Source organism: Carassius carassius, chromosome 46 (assembly GCF_963082965.1).
Source record: "Carassius carassius chromosome 46, fCarCar2.1, whole genome shotgun sequence".
Lineage (NCBI taxonomy): Eukaryota > Metazoa > Chordata > Actinopteri > Cypriniformes > Cyprinidae > Carassius > Carassius carassius.
Window position 1 is genome coordinate 20086333 of NC_081800.1, and position 23661 is coordinate 20109993.

The following is a 23661-nucleotide window of genomic DNA, read 5'->3' on the forward strand; positions in this document are numbered from 1 at the left end:
CCGTATTTAATAAATAAGAAGCAAATATATAGCCTAGCAGACAATGTAATAAGGCGCCGGCAGGATCACTTGCATTGCATGTGAACTAAACTCACAGATTTGAGAAATATAGGCTATATATTACAGAAACTTGAAATGTCTTCTTTTAAACTAAAATATTCAAACCACAATAAATGGGCTATACTCTCTGATGATGTAATCCATATGAAATGTGCATTTCTCTCAGGCGTTCATGGCGAGTCTGCATTGTCAACTTAATCTTAGCAGCGACACAGAAAACACCAGTTTATTACTAAACAAATAAAATGACTCCTTGCATATTTTGGAACCAGCAGGCCATTCTGGGTTGAGGGAAAACCCAACGGAATGAGCGAGCGGATCGGGATATTCAGAAATGCGCTCTCCGCTCACGAGCTCGGATTGGAACAAACCTGAACCTCAATGTCTGCTGACCTTGCAGAAACATAAAAATAGACATAGCCAGACCAGACTATTTTAGTACAAATTATGAGCTTACTGACGATTTTTTATAATTCTTGACAAAAATATAATATATTAAGTTTTGTGTGGTTTTTTTTTTTGGGCATCCTATGGCCCAATGATGTACGATTTTTTTATTTTTTTTAATAACTGAGGGATAAGTAAACATTCAGCTGAACTTTAATTTCTTAACACATTTTGAATGTTTTCACAAAAATTAACAGAGCCTTTGTTACACATCCTTAGTACAAAAAAAAAAACACATACAAAATACAACCCCATTACTATTTAACAAAAATAAATACATTATGAGGTTGTCATTAAGTAAAACCTTTCCAGATAAAGGTATAACATAAATTGAGTAACAAACACAAATGCATACATATACACCAATACTGCTCCATCAACAACAAAAACTGTTCATAACCTTAATTTGCCCATTTAGCCTGAATGAAAACAAACAACAGGAAGCCATAACCCTTACTTTTTAATTGGTTGGTGTGCACATGGGGCAACAGCTTATGATATAACAGCCACATGAATCAATGAATTCCATGAATCAGGTACTTTAAACACAGAGCACTGGTGCGTTACATGAACTAATTAAACATCAAGTCTCCCAGCAGACACAGACACACACACACCCCACACAGTATGCCATCAATGTTCCAACATTGTGTTAATTACAAGAAAACATGAGATATTGGCGGCTAAAGTGAGTATGACTGACGATGAGAGTGGCAGACAAGCTGAGACAGAGAGAGAGATATTACTCGCGATACACACAGCTCACCTTTCTCTGAGAGTCTATGAATAGCAGAATCAATAAAGAGCTCAGTTAGACTACAGAGTAGAAATATGCGTGGATGGAGACTCCTCCACACAACTCTGTGTGTGTGTTCATTTGAGTTATGAATGATGTAGAATACATACTGGTATTGTATACTTTCATCAGAAAAGCATTTACTCCAGTCTAAAATGTCACATGATCCTTCAGAAATCATTCTTATATGTTGATTTGGTGCTCAAGAAACATTTCTTATTATTGTGCTGCTAAATACTTGAGAGGAAACGGAGTTGCATTTTTTTCATGATTCTTTGATGAACAGAAAGCTCTATAGAACAGCATTTATTTAAAACAGAAATGTCTTTACTGCCACTTTTGATAAATTTAATGCATTCTTGCTGATTAAAGGAAACAAAAATTCTACTGGCCCCAAATTTTAGAGATCTCTGGAACACTTTACTTGGATTACTCAATACAGGCCAGCTGACAGTACATTATCTATATGATATATTTCCATATGTATCCTAAATGAAATGAAGTATCACAGAAAACCAGAGTGAGGCCTGTATAGAATATGTGACCCACCTCAGTGATTCGAGGGTTGGTGCACTTGACGTTTGTGCTGGCGAGGTGAAGCCAGCGGCTGGTGTAGGGGTTGGACATGGGACAGTGCTGGCGTAGGCTACAGCGGCCCTCCATACTGCACCAACCACACTGGAACTTCCTCTCAGCCTTCAAACACACGCCACAGCTGTCTCTCTGAGCGCCACACTTATACAGGTGCACTGTGGGACACAAGCAGAAATGACTGAAGTAATAAGGATTTTTTTGGGTGTAAAACTTTACAAGTTTTTATAAAGTTTTCTGACTTAGGTTGACCTATCCGACAGTTTGGTAGAGCTATTGATCATAAATGTATCAGGACTGATGAAATGATGAAGCTCAGCACAACTGTGATGCTTAAGAGGTTTCGCTGAGCATGAGAAAAGTAGCTTCAGACTTTAATTTTTCGATAAAACCATGGACTGAATAATAATCAGTCCGATCAGTCACCTCAAATTATATTTAGGGCAGAATGATTTCGGGAGAATCAGACAGGTTACAGACTTTTGGCTTTAAAAACACATTAATTTCGTGGGTTTCTTTAAGTGTTACCCTTGATGTTCTCAGGATTGTCAATGATGAAGTTTCCATTCCACACCACTGAGAAATCCACCGGTAGCTCACTGATCTTCATCCCTTCATACAGATACTGCAGAGAGACGGAGAGATGGAAAGAGCTTTCAACATTTTCCTGACAGTGCAAACACTGAGATAATGTAAAGTTTATGAATTGTTTTATTGGATTTAGTCTTTGCTGTGTCAATTATTGATTACAACATGCAGCCAAAAAGTGAATGAATAAACTGCAGAGTATACAAGCAAATAACACGAGAGAGAAAAAGAGAACAAAAGAGAGATGGTTTGACTGTATTAGTGCTTTTATTGAGTTACTCCACACTTGCATCATCAGTCTGAGCAATAAGGAAGACTTTCTACACTCCTATTTTCTATAGCTTGGACACTGAGCTCCAATTGCCTTAATCTCTACTTACATTATGTGTATGTTTGTGTTCATTTAAAAGATAATGACAGAAAGAGAGTGAAAAGTGGCAGTAGAAAAGTAAAATATACCTTGGCTGTGTTAATTCATGATTCATCACAGCGTGCTTTTGTGGATCTACGTTGAGATTAAATTGAGGCATAAATTGCTCTCTTACATAGTTTAAGATTATTTTAGTTACATTTAATGCACTTTAAGTATCAACTTTGTTTTTCCTTAGGACAAACAAATGGCAAGTGTTGATGTACATTAAGAGCCCTGTGTAGCTCAGATCATTTAGGTTTAGAACGAATCCAATGAGAAATGTTTCAGCACTTGAGACCAGTGGCGTAGCCAGGGGAGGGGCCATGGGGGCACTGGCCCCTCCTGAAAAGTGATTGGCCCCCCAATGTGCCCCCACCCTTCTATTTGTCTGTCACTCAAATATTCAAATCATAATCTTTCAGTTTAGTAAATAACTCATGATTGCGTCGCGATGCTTCTCAACAAGGACCAAGAATAGCGAGCTGCTGTTTTCCAACGAAAAAAAGTTGTTGCAGTGCAAGAAGTGTTTGGTACTAACGTTAGTACTAACTAACGTCTTTCGGTGTTAGACAGACCAGGTTCGATGACGATGTTATCTCCTAGAGCAGACCAAGATGCTAATCATTATATTTACTATGCTCCTCTGATGCTGAATGTAAAAGGGGTTTACTGCGTTACGATTTACTTATTTTTCGGCCGAACGCGCCGATATAGGCAACAACGCAATTTAAAGCAATGGTTTAAAAAAAGTATAATTGCAATTCTAATAAAGTCATTATTGAATCATGCAGTCGCTTAGCGACTTTTTTCACTTAAGTGAGGTGACGAAACAAATCGTATGATGTTTATCTAACGCTCCACACTTGAGACTTTTTTTTTTTTACAGTCTATGGGTGAGACACATGCAAAAACATCGTTTTTTTTACTGGTCAATTTTGAGATTTGGGGCTGTTTGTCTTCAATAACATGTCTTCTTTCAGACTTGTGGTGAAAAAAAAGTCCAAAATACACATATAGGTCTTTATTTTACAACACCTTTAGTCTATTTGCGTCTGTAGATTTCTCATAAATTCAGTTGGCATTCTAAATCACCATGGTGCTCCACGATTGCTGTCTGCACCCTGGAAAGCTCTCTCTCTAGCTCTCTCTCCCGTACAATGTTCTCGGATCCAAATATGGTCATGTCCTTTTCATCAGCAACCAATTGTGAAAGTACAATGGGGCATTTAACACTAAAAGTGAATCTCATTGGCTGATGCCAATTTCCGACAACGTGATTCGTTCAGACGCATCACGTGACGTGCTCTGACATTTCCACAGTGTTTTTGACTGTTTTTCTGTTTAGTTGAAGGCCATAAATGCTGAGTTATAGGTTCTGATGTGTTTTAGTTGGTTTGTATTGTTGATTGCTAAGGATTTGACAAGATATTGTGTCTGTAAATAGTTGATTCCACTAAAAAAAATAATTAGCTTTTACATTACAATTCTTTAAATGCCGTTTTCTCATAATGAGTTTTTTGTCATTCTTCAGTACAAACATCTTAGCCTATGTAGCAGCTATGTGCACCAAACTCTCCAGTTATACACACTCTGTATTCTGAAGGTATCTCCAGAGGGATTTGTTAATAAATCATTACTGGCCTGATTAATGAGACATTTTAATAAAAATAAAAAAAATGCCGAAAATATATAAATATATACATATGCTGAAATCCCTCTGAACATCTTTTTTCATCTTGTAATCAAAATGAAAAAAATAATTTAGCACCTGGCTTTATCATATGTTCGTCATATGTCCGCAAATATCATACATAAATATTTAATGCATGATTAAATAGCAAAATAAATAACTAATACTAAAATAACACTGGACTAATTAAGCTATTCTAAACTGTTTCTATAGGATCCACATATTTTACATGTTAAACTAAAGCTACCTTTTTGAACAAGTAGCTATCTAACAAAGTATGGATATATGATATTTTTAAATCAATATGCTTAAGATGAATTAGCCTTGACATAAGTAGATTTTGTTTATTCATCAATGCAAAATTACTGCAACTGCTGCTATGCAAATTGAATGGGATGTGGATAATAAAAACAATTTATTATATTTAATTTATATTAGTTATATTAATTCATTAATTGTGTATTTATTTCTATGAAATATTAATTGTATTCTGCATTTATATAAATAAGGCTATTATATATATATATTATATAAGGCTATTATAAATAAATTCTATTATTATTATTTGTGAGTTTTACACTGGATTCTTTTATTTATTAGAGTTTTTCATTCACTTTTGTAAAGTGAAAAGTTAATACAAATTGTATTTGATTGTTTTGATTTAGAGCAGTGAATAACTGCTATTAAAATATAATAGGGTATCACTGTTTATTACTGATTTTAAAGGTTACTGAACTCTTGAAATTATTTGGATATACAGTTCAAACAACACAAGATTGGCCCCTCTGTATTAATCGTGGCCCCTCTTGTGCCCCCCAGTTGAAAAAATTCTAGAATAGCCCCTGCTTGAGACCTGACGTAATATCTTGGCAAATATGAGCTCAATCTGAGATGTCTTCTGAGGTTTTTTTTTCTCTCAGCATAGAGCCAGTTAGTATAGCTCAGATAATTTGGTCTTGGAAGAATTGCATAAGAAATGTTTGAGATCTTGAACTTTTTAGATTGTACACTTGATCCTGTTTCCTGGCAAATCTGAGCACAGTTTGAGACACTGTCGAGATCTCTTATGTGAAAAAAGCAAGAGACTTGAGCATATTGAAAAAGACTTGAGCATATGTCTCAGTTTGTTCTCAATAAAATATAATTGATGTCTAAGAGAAAAAAATGAGATAAAAATGAGATTTCATCATGATCTTTCCCATGAGTACACATGCAAACCCAAACATACCGAGCTGTTCTGGCACTGTACGCTGGAGCTGTTGAATCTGAGCGCCGTAACTCTGTGACTGACTCCTTGTATGTGTAACACACACTCGTAGCCGCGCTGACCCGACTGAGGTTGCGGAAGGTTCCGGGCTTTTAGTGTGATGGGCTTCACCTCCCCTACCGGGATCAGGATCTCCTCAGAGCGGACCAGCTGAGGACAGTCCTAAAGGAATGAATGGAGTGAGAGGTGAATGGGTAGTGAAAACAAACACGTGCAAATTAAAATAATAAAAAGATACACTTTCAGATAAAAAAAATATAAAAATAGTGCAACAGAATAAATAAATTACAAAGGCATCAATTAATCTTTCACTTAATTAAGTATAACTTAATTTGTGCAACAAACACAAATAAACAGATGTTTTACTTAAATTTACAAAGTGTCTGATTTTTTTTTTATAAAATGAAATAAAATACAATAAAATAGTGCTCTTTAATAAGAAGAAATAAATTATGAGGGCAACATTAATTAATTAAAAGTATAAATTAATTTGTACAACAAAAAGTTGATTTATTTATTTTTACTTGAAGTGGCTAATATAAACAAAAAAAAATCTATATATAAAATGTGTATTTAGTTGTATTTATATGTAGGAAAATTGTCTTCATTTTACAGAATTCTTTTAAAAAATATTTTATTTATAAACCATTTCTGCCCTTGAAGATTTCCACACAAACTTTTATTATATTTAGCTAACTTCTACGACAGCAATTTTCTCCCTAAAGGTTAACACACACACACACACACACAAAGGAGAACACAATTGCATATGTACACAAACATACACACATACAAACCTGCCACACAAACACACACACACACATACCATGACTGATGGTGCACCGTAAGGAGTTTTTGCCTGTTTAAGTATGAGTGTGTGTTTATTTTGTGCATATGGCTTTGTGTGAATAAGTGGGAAGTCTGTGTGTGCTGTGAGGGAGAAAATTCCGGATATTGACTGCTAATTGCTCGCTGTGAGAGGGTGAGCAAGTGTGTTTACCACCTGACAGGGTGTAATGTAGCACATTGATCAGCTGAACACCTGCAAATGCACACACACACACACACACGCATGCATGCATACTCTCTAGTGAGGCGACCATCGACTTCACACACACTTTTTCAGCAGCTATTATTGGAAGCTCTTCCCCAGAGGTTTGTGATCCTGTAGATGTGCTACTGAGAGACTCTAACCTGAACACACAGTGTGTGTTTGTGTGTGTACCTCTGAGGCATTGACGCGTCCCTCCTGGAAAGAGCAGCTGGAGGGGTCGTGGGTGCAGAGGTTTCTGTACTTGCACCAGTGGCAGCGGAAAGAACTGGTCACACAGGAAAGACACCTAAACAGATGGAAAGAGTGAGAGAGAGACAGAATAAAGTATTATTACCACTCAGATGATGTCCCTGGTTTATGATCCAAAGCCCTTTTTTGAGGGTACTGTGAAAGTAGTCAGCATAAAAACGTAGCTCTGGGTTTTAGATTAGCAATGGGGTGCAGGTTGTGCCTTTGAGACCAGCACTGCTGTGTCCTTGACCTTTGCAGCTTAATGCTGAATAAATTAAAAGTGTGCTGCGGAAATTTGCATGTGCCACTGAAACCCACATACAGATGCACTGCGGCTCTGCAAAGGTTAGAACTCAGGTTAGAACTATTATCACTCTGGTATTGAGACATACAGACTTTATTAAGACATATATTCGTGCTGTGATATATGATTTGCATTAGGACTATATTGTCTGTGAGTGAGACAATGAACTGCCTAAGTGAATACACATCTTAAAGGACATAAGACGCAATCCAACTCTAATTGCAATAACTATAATACTATGTATTCTAATAGTTAGTGAAAGGAATTTTGTTAGATAGTTTAAAGTCTAGTTTATAGGTTATATGGCCATTTCGAAGAGAGTCATTTAGAGCAGTACAGGTGAATGCCTGTTTACACCAAGTCCAATACTGCTAACCAAAGTAACTGGTTTTGCCTTTGATAATATCAATACACTTGTGTTAAATGTAGCCAAAAAAAGAAAATGGTTTGCATTCTCAAAATAAAATTTTGCACCAAAACATTACAGAACGTATGATACTGATTTCAACATCTGAACAACAACAACAACAATAATCTAGCCAAGACAGTATAAAATATTCTGAAACTGTTTAAACTGGTTTAGAACAGTCAAATTAGTTTTCAATTCATATCATAACATGATATTTCAAACCACCTAAGGGAAATGGACAGTTATTCAATTTACAGATATAGTTAAGTGTTTGAATGTACAGCTATTTTTGGTTGTTATTTAGCCTTTCACGGTACGTTAATTGCAAGCACCGTCTCACGGGAACAATATGAGTTTAAGTGTTACATTTAAGGATACAATTTAGATAAACCAGGGTTGTGATCTTGTATTACTTCACTTCCTGTGCGCCACCTTTATAGCGGTATGAATAATATTCCAATATGCAGTAGGCAAACCATGAGAGAATACAGCCATACATTATGAGCATTGCGTGTCTCTGTGTGCGTGCCTCCAGCAGTAAGCTCTCTATTCATCATTTATATGCAGATGAGCACAACTTACGAGAAAGTGCACGTGCAGAATCCATAATACCAACATGTTCCAATAAACACACATCAGTCCCTCCAATTCAGAAGCAAAGGAACACGTAGAGGAACATGTCATATATTTGATGTTGAGGAATCTTGGAGACACTTCTAAAGCTATAAACCTCTACAGCAAAAATGTAGTAGAAGGAAATCCAAAGCACTCTTCTTTAGAAAATTATAAAAAGCCTTTATTGGTCTGGCTATTTCATGTTAGAAAATAAAAGACATTGGGGAAAAACAACCCACGCATAGCGGCACAAACAGCCTTCTTCAGGGTATGTTTTCCAATCAAACAATTTACTCTTTTATAGATGCTGATTAGAAACACCTGAATGACAAATTACATGCACGTACAAAGAAAGTCCACTAGGAGGTTACATAGCAACAAAGGGCATATCACAAAAAGGGACTGAAATCTATTTCTTCATTCAAACCAGGGTATACTGTGGCCTGTAACTCATATATATAGAATGTTTCTCTCTGTAGAAGTAATTTTAAACGGTCACCACCCCGAATGCTCTTTTTGATCGTTTCTAAACCCTCAACCATTAGGCCTTCTGGATTACTATTGTGCACATTTTGAAAATGTTTTGCCATAGGGTAATCTAAATTAGCTTTTCTAATGGCATATTTATGCTCCGATACTCTGTCTTTGAGACGTCTCTTGGTCCGACCTACATAAAAGCATCCACATTTGCATGATAACCTGTATACCACAAAAGTGGTGTTGCAATTAATGAATGTCTTTATGTTGTACCACTTATCTGTCTTGAAATTACAGAATTCTTTGCATTCTTTAATATTAGAACAATGGTTACAAGACCCACATTTGTAAGTACCTTTTAATTGTCTGTTAAGCCAAGTGGTCTGTTTTTTAGCAGGAAGATGACTCTCGTAGAGTTGGAGCCCTCTTGAAACTAATTTTTGGAGATGCAGAAAACACTTCTCTAAGAACAGGATCACTCTTAATAAGATTCCAATTTGAGTGTATAATCCTTTTTATGGGATTGGCTAAAGAGCTATATTCTGTCACAAAATAGGCCTGATTCTGTAAACAGGATCGTTTTGTCTTCTTCTGGAATAGCTCTGGTCTAGAAATACACTGGGCTTCCTTATAAGCATTTTTTTTTTTACAATTTCTGTGTGATAGCCCCTTTCTAAAAATCGGTTGGACAGGATTTTAGCTTGCACTTCATATTCATTATCGGTATCACAAATCCGTCTAAGACGTTGGAACTGGCCAAAAGGTATATTGTTTTTAGCCAATTTGGATGGAAACTATCTGCTTTCAACATAGTGTTCCTATCTGTTGTTTTACGATATACAGTAGTATGGAGTATCCCATCTTTGCCAATAGAAATGGTTAGATCTAAAAAGTTAATAGCCGTTTTGGAATGCTCCAACTCTACGAGATAGGCTAGTATCTAGTCATCTTCCTGCTAAAAAACAGACCACTTGGCTTAACAGACAATTAAAAGGTACTTACAAATGTGGGTCTTGTAACCATTGTTCTAATATTAAAGAATGCAAAGAATTCTGTAATTTCAAGACAGATAAGTGGTACAACAAAAAGACATTTCATTAATTGCAACACCACTTTTGTGGTATACAGGTTATCATGCAAATGTGGATGCTTTTATGTAGGTCGGACCAAGAGACGTCTCAAAGACAAAGTATCGGAGCATAAATATGCCATTAGAAGGGCTAATTTAGATTACCCTTTGGCAAAACATTTTCAAAATGTGCACAATAGTAATCCAGAAGGCCTAATGGTTGAGGGTTTAGAAACGATCAAAAAGAGCATTCGGGGTGGTGACCGTTTAAAATTACTTCTACAGAGAGAAACATTCTATATATATGAGTTACAGGCCACAGTATACCCTGGTTTGAATGAAGAAATAGATTTCAGTCCCTTTTTGTGATATGCCCTTTGTTGCTATGTAACCTCCTAGTGGACCTTCTTTGTACGTGCATGTAATTTGTCATTCAGGTGTTTCTAATCAGCATCTATAAAAGAGTAAATTGTTTGATTGGAAAACATACCCTGAAGAAGGCTATTTGTGCCGCTATGCGTGGGTTGTTTTTCCCCAATGTCTTTTATTTTCTAACATGAAATAGCCAGACCAATAAAGGCTTTTTATAATTTTCTAAAGAAGAGTGCCTTGGATTTCCTTCTACTACATTTTTACTGAATTCCCGACCCCAAAGAGCACCTTCAACAAAACCCTTTTTTTTAACTCCTTGAGCACACTGGACCCCTTTTTTCAAATCTCTACAGCACTTTGGTGTCCAAGAGTTTGTGTTTTCTGCTTGGTGGTTAAATTATGCAGAAGGATTTATGCTAAAATATTCATCAGAGCCGGCTTGCCATTGGGCCAATGGGTTCAGATGGGCCAACCCGATTTGGCGGTGAGATTCATGTAGCAATTGCGAGCTAAAAAACGATATATCACAGTGTACTTAATCACTCTGTTGGGTATTCAAGATAAATGTGAGCATGGACCACAAAACCATTATTAAGTGTTTTTTTTTTTAAATTGAGAATTATACAGCATCTGAAAGCTGAATAAGCTTTCCGTTGATGTATGGTTTATTGGGATCGAACAATATTTGGCTGAGATACAGCTATTTGAAAATCTTAGGGTGCAAAAAAATCAAAATATTGAGAAAATCACCTTTGAAGTCGTCCAAATGAATTCTCAGTAATGCATATTACTTATCAAATTAAGTTTTGATATATTTACGATAGGAAATTTACAAAATATCTTCACAGAAAATAATCTTTACTTAATATCCTAAAGATTTTTGACTTAAAAAAAAAATCTATAGTTTTGACAATGTTTTTTTTAGCTATTGCAAAAAATATACCCCATCAACTTAAGACTTGTTTTGTGGTCCAGGGTCACAAATTAGAGCATTTTACAACATTTAAAGATTAAGGGAGAGTAGGAGGAAATCTGATAAGGCTAAACGTGTCAAAAATTTAGGCAAAGAGGGCCAACGGAGCTCGGTGTGATGTAGTATTCCACATGCAAGGGGTGCGTGATCAGAGGGATTGGCCACAGAGTATTTGTTTGATTAGTTCCAGACCTGTCAAATGCTCGGGTGACATGGTCATGATAGAGCGAGGAAGTATCAGGAATGGGGAGGGGAGCGAGTCTTTCGGCGGCAACCAATCAGCTTCCAGCTACTGGGGGGCTCTGTGATCTCCTGCATCGAGCAGCATCTGTTCTCTGTAGAAGGCACCCATATGATGTTTGGTTACAAACGCACATGAGAGGCTAGGAATATATGCTAAAGCACACATAGACACACACAAGAGGGGAGTTTGGAGGCACGGCGCAAACCAAGCTCGCTCAGACACAAACGGTTGTTTATCAGCGGGCCTCCTGGAGAGTCGAGATGCAGTCAAACTCGCTCTTCTCTGATCAGCCATCACAGCAGATGAAGTGGAATTGAACTGTGACAGACAGCAATGCCTCCAGCCGGAGCGTCAAACCCACAGCATACTTAGACTCAACAATTCAGACATCTCAGCCTCGGCACTTGAGAAATGACAAGAGATCAGCCAGAATTTGCCATAATGGATGCATTTTATAGCCACGAGGCCCTCGCCAGTCACGGAAAACTGCAGCCTAGGTGGGACGTGACACTAGCATCCTGCAAAAGATGATTTGGAGAGGTCAAACTCCCTGCAAGAGTCTGGTGCGGCGCCAGATACAGCCTTGATAAACTCTTTGAATATTATCAAAACGCCTGTGGGCCTAAAGAAATTCAAAGTGTTTCTGTATTGCATAACACTTTTGAAACATTCACAGCATTCTGAGTGAGCTGGTTAAGCGCTGTGACACAACGCTGATACTCTACGACACAGGAAGTGAGAGAAATATCAGCAGGGCTGCATATGTGGGATGAATACATCATAAAGACAAATATCACAGCAACTCGCCCCTGGGTAGATGGTATGACACATTGTGTATCTCATGATGTATCAAAAAAAGAATTCAGATTGAGTCATAACGCTATACGCTATACGCTATTCGCTATACGGTATTTGTGCAATCAAAAACAACCCTATGTAGTGTCAAACAATTTAACCAGAACCAGTTTATTTTCTAAGGACACATTTCTGGACTTCTTGTGACAGATTCACTTGTAAATGCTATTCCAAGAAAATATTTTTTTATCTTGAAAATCTTTAACTTTGAATAAAAACGACTTGCACTTCCTCTGAAACGACTTAAATTTCTGCTGGTATCACAGACTGTATGGTCTACTAGATACAGTAATGCTAACCAGGATCCCAATAGCTATTTAAGAAGAGTTTTAGCAGACTTGAATGTAGTGTTTTGTTTAAATATAAACTTTTCCATTAAATATTTTTCCAATAATTCTTATAATTACTAAAGATTTTCTTTGTATTCAACATATATAAAAAAAAAAAAATTGTCATGGTTTTTACTGTATTTTTGATCAAATAAACACAGCTGTAGTGAGCATCAGACTTTGTCTAAAAACATTTGAAAAATCTTTCTTACCCCATACTTTTGAATGGTAGTGTATCAAAAAGAGCTATAAAAATAGAACTTTTTTCAGTTTACACTGAGTTCTAAAGTTTTGAAATCTGAGCTTTATCAGATACATGAGAGATTCCTGATATTTTCAAAAGAAAAACCTGTATAGAGGGACATTTGAGCCATTTTTCCTCAATTTAACCCATCAAGGGGAAAATATTGAGAAATTAACGAGTTCTCACATGCAATTTTTCTTAGCTCAGTAAATGAGTTAAATGAAGTTTGTGTATACTCACAGCTGGTGAACGCTGCAGTTGTAGAACTTCACCTCTGTGCTAATTAGCATCTGACCCGTTTCCTTCGAGTTCAGTCTGAGCTCGACACCCAACCAGTCTGAAAAGAGAGCAAGAGAGTAAGAGATGAGAATATTTCTGTCACATCGCATTCTGTTGTGTTTGGTTTGCCACCCTTTTTTCAGCTTGCTTCACGCTCAAGCTGTCTTCTGATTAATACTTGGCATTCCTAGCATCATATTCTCACAGTCAAGCAGAGCCTTGAGCAGCTCTGCAATGTGTGGCATCCAAACCAATATGAGCATATTTGGTGCTTTTTTTTTGTGGAGCATGCTATTGTCACACAAAACACAGCTGAGCCCTGCTGTTAATGTGAAACAGGCCTGCGGGCGGCAGCGTCGAATGTAATGACGGAGGAGCGGCTGGCAGCGCCGCAGAACACCAGCCAGGCCAACCCCGTTTGGCAGGGAGGCTGCGTGGAGAATGCCGATCTGCGTTCAGACCAAACACTCGCGCTCGATAAGTGGCCAGCTCTTCATACTCAAATAAGCACAAGCTCTGTCCCAAATAGGCAGCGATTCAGCTTGCATACAGTGTGTGGGAGTCAGCCATGACCCGAAAGCACCACTTCCTCTCTTCTTCCCTTCTTCCAACCTGTTTCCGCTCCTTGTAACAGGGATGAAAGGGTAAAAGTTGGCGTTTTAAACGTTTTTGCTGCAGATGTCAAGGAAAATAACTGACATGCAATTCCTAAATGCCCAACCGTCTCGTGCCTTGCAGCTATTGGAAATAAACTAGGAATAGGATTGGTCACACCAGCCACTCAATGAACAGGTGTTTCCACACATGATCGATGCTCATATGTTTCTATCGAGCCCGATTCAGTCAAGAGAGAAGTGGCAAATGTGAGGCACAGGGGGATTAGTTGACATTTACCATTAGGGAGGCCACTGATTGGATAACGCTCCCCCCAACAAGAGCATGGGGGTTGTTGGTAAACAGAGCTGTCATTTACTATGGGCTGGGAAGAGATTATTGTGATTCAGATAATCACAACCAACTTCTGCAACATATGCAGCCATCTGCTTCCCAACAGAGGTTAGACGGGAAACACATGTCGAAATTTATCCGTAGACGAATGTTAGCTTTTAAAAATAATCTGTGTAATCTTGCTGTAAAAGCGTTGCCAACAAACTGAATACATATACAGTTACACCAAGTGGTTTTCTGTGGAACAGGATCCTCTACTTTTGGTTTTCCACACTGCAAACTGATCCCTGATTATATTCATAACCACAGATGACTCTAAACCGGATTGTTGATCAGCGTTCGGGAAGAACTCCCTCCCTTGAGCTGTTATGGGTGGGGAGAGGGCAGAGGGCTCGTCACCTGTAATAGGCTTAAGTGTGTCTGAGAGCACGCCTGTAGCCCTGGGGCCGACCCAGGGTCGATGTAGGCTCATTAGAGCCGCAGTTGTATGTGGCCGGTGGGATCGATGGTGTGGCTCGAGTGTGAGTCTGAATGAAGCCCTCATTAGGAAGCCAGGCTGCTGGGTACACTAGTGAGGGTCTATTAATAGAGCATCTATACAAGAGAATAGAGATCACCTCCCTGAGGGGAACAGGTGGATGGGTGGATAAAGAAAAAATTATGTCAACTGATAGGAAAAGTTGAGTACATGGAGAGCAGGAGACATCAGAATTATTATTATTATTTTTTTAATAAATAGTTTTGAATAAATACCTTGATCTGTGGGGATGATGGGAACATCTTTAGCAGCAGGAGAAGTGCAGAGAATTTGATTCCCATCCACTCTGCCCTCAACCTCCGTCAGGTTCCCGAAGGAGCATGTGATTCCAGCAGAAAGATCCGGAACATCTGTCACTTTCACCAGGAGCTAGACGGAGGAAATAAATCAGATTAGAACAGTAGTTTTCATAATTACACTTCATAATTAAATAAAATAATCAGAATTACTTTATTCTATTGAGTTCAATGTAATGCACTTAGATATAGAAATTTACATTTTGTATTTTTTTATTTTTATTAAATTATATATTTTCGATTAAATTAAATATATATATATATATATATATATATAATGATCATTATTACAAGTGTAATCATTTATGTGTAATGTATATTATATATATAAAATTATAGCGAGTGGGTAGGATCAGTACCACGGTCTACATGTCTGAACCATGAGTGCTATTCTCCAAGCTATGGCTCCGAAATAATCTATTTATTACTGATCAAATAACCTCAGTCTTTTCACATGGGCAAAGTTCATTTGGCAGCATGCAGCAGATGGTCTCGCACAGCATAAACTCCAGCCATCATTAAAGACTTAACCTTATTAAGACTCCTGCTCAAAGAGGGCATTTGACAATCCATCCGTTCTTTCTCTATCTTTGTACTACATCTCCTGCATTTCACACGAATGCTCTCACACATGGCCCTCCAAAGTCATTCTCCGGGGGACCGGTGACACACAGGATGGAGCTCACAGGCTATAAATACACACTTTTCACATGCAGGCTGGTCTTCTCGCCACTGAAGAAGAGGACAATTATTACTGTGACATTTGTTAAAAATGCTAGGCTAATTTTTTATCTTTACAACATCGTTTTCAAAGGTTCTAGCTATCATGCAGATCTTCATAGATTATGTATATTCAGCCTATCTTTCTCTTTTGAAATTTCCAGCATCTATATGCCATCTAATTACTTTAAGACCACAAGAATGTTCATTTCTGCACTCTTTAGGCTAGTGCGCTGAGAGCGACAGCTAGAGGATCGCTAATTAACTGACTTGTTATTTGTTGTAGATGCACAGGTATTGTTTGCGGTTAGTGTGGTCTATAAAGAATTGTCTGACCATAACAACGTTGGCGTTATTGGTGTCTCTATGTTTTGCCTTTGCTCCTTTCATTGCGTGTTTTTTTTCAATGCACTTCTTTTTTTTTTTTTTTTTCTCCGCAATGTGCATGGAGGGCTAATTGTTGCTAGCATTTCTAATAAAGGTAATTTGATTTTTGCTGCTTTTCATGCTCCTTCGGCACCCATGCAGATGGGTTTTGTTGTCATGGTAATGGTTTCCCTTCATCGTACAACGCGTCGAACAGCGGTGACCCTGTTGTCATGTTGTTGAGCGCTACGGCATGACAGAAACATCTAATTTAGAGCCAGACGCCTCATTATCTTAATCAGGTAGCTGTGATACAGGGACTCTATCAATTATCTGGACATCACAATTTTTTCCATAAACCAAGGTGAATACCTTCATACTTTCTGGTATGCAAGAGTGAGTTCTTTTTTGCTTGATTAAAAATTGCATTGCTAAAAATAATGCCCAAAACAAGAGTCGTAGCCCTTAATCGATGTCTCTGTCTTCTTAAATGCAACTCCTACTCTGGCCCACACGCTTATTTGGCATCTCACCCACACAAATACCTTTCCCAAAGGCCTCTCTTTCCAGATCTCTCGCACTTCAAGCCCTCCCACACAGCGCACACTTTCCAAACCCAAAACTGTCAAAATCTAGACATCGCACTGAAAACTAATTAATGGGGTAGGTAATTCTTGCTCGAAGGAATCCATGCTCCTTCATTTTAGTCAACATCACCTCGGGGTTGTTAAGGTGTTTGTGTTCTTGTGAGTCAAGGTTATAAATGGTCTTCGAGGTGTCTCACCGGAACACTGGGTTCAGACACAGCGATGCTGTCTGGGTACACTGTGGCTTTCACACACTGGTTCAGTGTGGCAGCGAAACGGTATGGCTCGTTTGCCCGCTCACAACGATCCCTTTGAGAACATCTAAAAGAGAGAGGGAGTGCATAGTAGTTAGCTGTGAAAATATTGGGACAACCACAAAGACTGATGTTTATTAATTTGGCAGACACTGACAAATTACAGTCCATTCAAAGCAAATATATTTATTAGTACTGTATATGTGTTCCCTGGGAATCCGTAGAAGGTAACCCTTCTCTCAGCACATATCAAGTTAATGAATGCATAACAAACCAATAAACAAAAATAAAATGAATTTATGTGTAATATTCATTAGATATTCTTTCATCATTTACCCACCCTTATGTCAAATAAAAATAACGGTTATTTCTAAAACACATTTCAAAACAACGGGTTAATGCACAAGTGCTGTACAATAACATAACACATACAAAAATATATACATTATGATAATAATTCCAAAAATGAGGAAAGAGACTATAAAAACTATAAAAAAAGGTGCCTGTGGACTCAATTCCAAGCTTTCTGAAGCCAAGTAAAAAAAGGAAAACTGAAGCAAAACTTTATTTAAATCATTATTTGTTGAAAGCAATCTCTGTCAGAGTTTTCAGATCTTATTCAGTTCAGGAATGTTGCATTAAAACGTGTCATACTAGATTTGATGTCTATGACAAGACATACCAATGATGTTTGATACCAGTTAAATCTGGCAAAACAAATAAGCATTAAAGAGATTTTTGAACTATAAAAGAGGATAAGATTTCATATTTTTGCAGTTAAACAGTCCTCATTTGAAAAAAGAGCACTCTGGACTCTTCTCCAATGTCACTTTTTTTTACTTGGAGGAAAAGAGAAAACATGGATTTGGAATGACACAACGGTGAATAAAAGTTCTGTAACTGTAAAAACTGTAATATTGTGAAATATTCTTACAATTTAAAATAACTTTTTTATTTTAATATAATTTATTGATCGGAAGAGTATCTCTTTGACTTTTAAGTGTGGTTCATTTACACACAAGCTACATAAGTGTCACTGCTGACTTCAGCTGCTGTCCTTGGTGCTGAACTTTTTTATACCATCACTCTCCCAAAAAGAGCAATCTGTAACTTCTAATTCCAGACAAGCTGATCAGACATCACATGATGTCATTACTGCCACCAGCCACCAATGTTCATGCCCTAGACGTATATAATTCCAGAATACGTCCTCTTATTCCTCTCAAAGTGTTTTTACTTAGAGGAAAGCATTGATAGACAGGAAAATGCAATTTTTTATGCTAAATTACCCTTTTAGTTTTTTGCATTTACAGATAGCTAACATAAGCTACTATGGTTGATTCATCCTACAGTTATAAATCTCACTGTTCTCACTGCAAATCTTCTTTAGATTTTTTTTAGATTTAGGATTTATATTTTACTTTTCACACCACACTCATTCAGCCTGTCACTTGGTTTTGACTCAGCCTCCCTCTCTCTTTGCTCCTCTATCTTTGACAAAGAGCGTGTAGGCTTGCAATTTGCCGTGTCTTTTTAACCTGCCTAATGCTCTGGGTGGTGGTGACACTTAATGTGCTTTCAGATGTCCGGGACGGCTTGTGCATACTTCACTCTCTGAAAACGTGGGTGTGGGTTTGTCCACCAAATCCAGGCACCAGGTTTGATTTTGGAGGAGGAGGTGGGTGTACTCAGGATGTTGCGTTGCCATGGCACCAGGAGACAGCCATTATAATATGTGTGAACATGTAAGTGTGTGTACTTAGTATGCAACCTCTTCTCTCTCTTTCATTAAATGAAGTGTGTATGTTTCCTGTACAATTCATCGTGTCTCCAGAGGAGTTTATTTTGCTTTGCCTCTCGACAGCCCTGGTCCTCTAAAGAGATGCTTAGAGAGGTGCATAAACATACTGTAGACATAAAAGAAAATGCCTGAACACACAAGCACACACATACAATATGACTCATATTCTCTTAAAATCAAGGTTTCTTGCACCAAAATGTGGTGTTTTAGTTGGACTCTTCCATTTTCCGCCTCCACTCTGGCCCTTAGAATTAAACGGGTCATTTTAGCAACTGCAGACCAACCTTTAATATGCAAATGAATTCTGTTATGATTTACTCTTTGCATTGACATACTGCAAACTGAAAGCTACTGACAAAATGCTGTTAATTATAAATAAGCGTTGATATTTAAACGTGGTAGTTATACGTTAAAGGTTGTGTGTTTGACAAGCTTTAAGATTTATGAATGACCTGTTTTTAGTGTGCATGTGTGTGTGTATGTGTGTGTGAGGGAGAGAGAGAGAGAGAAAGAGAGAAAGAGAAAGAGGAGGGTAGTGGTAGTAGTGAGTTAACCTTTGGGTTCTTCTCTACTGTCTGCTTTTATCCCTGTGCAACAGCCAGGCAATTACAGCATCTTTTCTCCTTCTAACACACTCAACATACACACTCAACACTGACGAGAAGAGACAGATGACAGGAATAGAAGTGGGAGTATTGTGAACTCCTTCCTGGCAGGATCAGATGAGATGGAGTAGAGAACAGAAGAGTCACAATGAGATGAGTAAAGATGGGACAAGAGGAGAGGATGGGAGATAAGGGACAAAAAGAGAGGAGATGAGAAGTGGAGACAAGAAGTAAAGAAGGAGACCAGATGAGACACTATACAGACAAGAGATCAATATGTGATTAGGAATTTAGCCGAGCACCAATCCCATATAACCTGAACACAGACCAGAACCATTTAAGTTCAATAAGGAGACCAAGGAGTAAACGTGTAGCCACGTAATGAGCAGCGTATGATTGTTATAACCATAATGATGCTGCTTAAATGAACATGTGCAGATATCAATGACATTTAACTGATCTGGGGTTGCTGTAATGTGATGAGCTGTGTTATTGCTGATTTCCAAATAATTTATTTCATGTGTTATGACTATACTTCTCTATATCATTCTAAATTTGGGACACGTAAGGTCACTGCATTATGAAACGGGATCAAGATCCTTCAGCATGCTACTTTATACAGTTCTGATGATAGTAAGAAAGGTAACTGAAGATAACAAAAGCCATGTTGTTCAGTTACACCTGAGGTTGTTGCCACCTATCTTGTGCAAAATCTATGGCTATAGATTTGGAATGGTCTACAAGTACTGCATTCTGCATACTGCAATATTAAGTATGTGGAAAAAAAAACTTCTCAGTATGCGATGATAAATGATGCATTAGTAGCTACATTGTTATGACATGACATCAACCCGTTTAATAAATAATAAAATAATAACAATATTAAACAATACATAAAAATACTATTTATTAAATTAAGCAAGTCTAATTAACGCATTATTTAATAAACATATGTATACATTGTTTATTAATTAAATTAATAACAATTAAAAGAAAAGAAAATGTGCTGATAGATTATAAATTAAATTAAACAAATTAGGAAATTATTAAAACATGAATGCATACATTAATTATAAATTATTAAATAAATTATTTTTGATTCATATAATTATTTTCAGAGTTATACAAGGTGAATTTCCATCCAATTAAATACTGTATTAAAACCAGGCCTGAAAATCAAAATATTATAATTCCCAATAACTTTTTTTATGGTTTATTTTTCACATGGAAGGTCAAGTCATGTGTACTGCATTATGGGACACAACATCTCACATATTGTACTCTGGGCATTCAATGCAGATATGCTAGTCCAACATATCAAGAATGTCCGTGTGGGTACATGAGATAGAGAGAGTGAGTGAATGTTTCCTCACAGCCCCCACAGCCATACAAACAAGACCCAAGCCGAGAGCTTACACACACACAGACACACACTTTACAAACACTTATGTATTCCATAATGTTAAATACGCTCTCATACTGTCCTTAAACACTGATCAGCGCTGAGATTCCCCACCTCCCTCCTTTTCTCTTTAATGAGCTAAATCCTAAAAGCGATTAGGATCTGTTGAAATGATCTCTGCTGAGCAATTGCTGGATCACTGATATTAAAACAGCCTGTGACCTCAAAGGAGTTCAGCCAATCAGATCATCTCCAGGATTAGTGTTCTCCACGGGCCTAGGAGATTAGTCCTCATCTCACTAGTTCTCTCTCCTTACTCCTCCTTTTTCTGTCTCTTCCCAGTTTCAGCGTCCCGTCTAACTAGCCAATGAGAGATGTATCTGGTTCTTATGCCAGAGAGACAGATATCAGACAGATGCTGTTTGCCTTCATAGTTTAAACACCGGTAGATTTAGTGATGCCTCATATACTCATACACCATTACCGCATAACATACCTCTTCTCACTCATTTTTTTTCTCCTTTCAATCACATGGTGTGCAGCAGCTGTTGGTAATTATTGGAATATGGGCAAATCACACTATTCTGAACTAAGGTAAGAATGAAGAGAGAGATGTTTCGCACACTAAGAGCAGAATTATGTTGATCTACAAAAAAGTGTACAGTATAAATAAAAATTAAATAAAAATAAATCATAACAACAAGGCAAGTACAATAAATAAATACACTTGCGTTCAAAGGTTTGGGGAATTAAAAAAAAAAGAAATTAACATATTTATTCAGCAAGGCCACACTAGATCAATTAATTGCTGTTCTTTTAAACTTTGAATCAAAGATTCCTAAAAAAATGACTGAGACTGGAGTAATGGCTGCTGGAAATTCAGCTTTGCCACCTCAGGAATAAATGACATTTCAAAACACATTAAACCAGAATGCAATTATTTTAAATTGTTTAATATTTCACACTATTACCGTTTCTACTCAAATAAATGCATCTTTGGTGAGCATAAGAGAAAACGTTTTGAACGTTTTTGTAAACATCTAATGACTCAAATAAAACTGGACCGTCTTTCAGGACCGAAAATTTCAACATCCAGCAATATTTTTTTCTTACAAATTTGGAACTTCATATAATAACTTCAAATTGGAATATATAACTTCATCAAATCAAATAAATCCAGTGCTTCTTTTAAAATATGACTTTAATAAGATCTTCGATATTTGCCTGGTGCAAAATTTATGTTGTTTTAAAGACGTTTTAATAATTCATTTTTTCCTTAAACCACTTGTTTTTGTGCTTTAAAGATCACAGAAAAACCATGTGTTGATCTGAAGAATCTTTTATAATCTCATATAATACATCAAGAAAAAAAAACTTATTGATTTAAAAGGTTTCCTATGATGAACTTTTGCTGCAAAGAAAAATTAAAAAAACTTTATTATAAAGTATATGCAAAAGAGGAGAAAAACAGTGTGGTGAAGAAGTTAAAAGATGAATGGAACCATTGTACAGTAGTACTTGTCAGCAATCTCTCTCTCTCTCTCTCTCTCACTCACTGTCTTTCGCTCTATCAGATGAGGAAGGATGGACTCCATAGGGGCCGTGAGGAGTGAGAAATGAGCAAATATGAGTGTGGAGCTGGAATTAGAGCCAGTGAGAGATGTTAATTTCATTAAAAGAACACTGACTGTGAAAAAGCACTCGCCATGTGGAGGGAGGAATTCAAGCACACATGGAGGGAAAGAGAAAATGATCGTATCTGATATATAGCATGGTATTGAATGATTACCATATTGATATACCATGTACCATATTAACAGTATATGTTCTTGCCCAAAAAACACAACTAAAAACAACTATAGCATATATATGTAAATTATAAACTAATGAATTTTAAAAAAATGCCATGCCACATGTTAAAAAAGGTAGTAGCATGGTACTTTCAGTTCTTTTGCTAGTGAATTAATAAATACATAAGCTTGTCTGCACAACACAGTATGGTAAGTCTGAAATTTGAATGGCGTCTGTATTACATGAGCTTTAATACAGCAGAAAGCCCCAGAGGACTGATGGAGGAATGTAATCCTGTTGCGCCAATGGCAGGCTGACGAGAGAAAAAAAACAGCCCCATGCTGAACAGAGACGCACAGATATCGCTCGCTTCGCAAATTCTTTGTCCCTGTCCTGTCGGGAGTCATGTAAATTACTTTAAGTGCACTTTTCAAAGGGAAGTACGCCTGCCATTACTGTAATGATGGCAGTGAAGGGTTTACACGCACGCCCCTACTGAGTCAGGACACAAGAGAGAAGACATTGGCACAAAACCACTAAAAGATGACGAATGTAGTAATTTTGGTTGGCTGTTGGTCTGGAAACGTTGAATTCAATATTTAAAGAATACAAGCATCTGAGGATTCAGCATTCAGTCAGATATAAACATCTGGATGCAGCTGCAATAGTCCACCACCAGAGGGCAAACAATCTCTGTGCCATCTAAGCACCACTGGGCTCGTCCCTATGATCATGCATAGACTTTTCACTACATGATTTCAGTTTTGGAGAATGTGGTCTTCAAATACATAAGAATCATTTGTTATTAAGTATTAACTGTGCGTGTCAATATAAAGAAGGAACTTACATGTTATGCAGCACACACCAGCCACAGTGTGGATCTCCTGAGCTCAGACACTCTCCACACGTGCCATACTGTTCACAGGACTCGATCGGCACAAGTGTGACCTGCAGAACAAAGAAAGTTTAAAAAAAAAAAAAGAAAAGACTGAGCCTATTCAACCAAGAGAAGCTGTATTAATCCATTCGATGGATATATGATACTGA

The 23661-nt window shown here is 37.3% G+C and overlaps 1 protein-coding gene across 2 annotated transcripts in view; it reads right to left on the reverse strand.

Moving 5' to 3' along the window:
- Positions 1–23661, reverse strand: part of LOC132129438 (plexin-A2-like) — a 193320-nt gene that overhangs the window by 63431 nt on the left and 106228 nt on the right. The window contains exons 5-13 of one of the 2 annotated variants that reach the window (XM_059541038.1): positions 23462–23562; positions 16959–17082; positions 15008–15161; positions 13268–13364; positions 7077–7191; positions 5813–6013; positions 2423–2519; positions 1853–2052; positions 828–1287 (exon numbers count right to left, since the gene is read on the reverse strand). In XM_059541038.1, the coding sequence (XP_059397021.1) occupies positions 1270–1287; positions 1853–2052; positions 2423–2519; positions 5813–6013; positions 7077–7191; positions 13268–13364; positions 15008–15161; positions 16959–17082; positions 23462–23562 (1107 nt within the window). In that variant the 3' untranslated portion in view covers positions 828–1269. Of the gene's footprint in view, positions 1–827; positions 1288–1852; positions 2053–2422; positions 2520–5812; positions 6014–7076; positions 7192–13267; positions 13365–15007; positions 15162–16958; positions 17083–23461; positions 23563–23661 lie in introns of those variants that run through there. The other variant, XM_059541037.1, reaches the window with a different exon arrangement.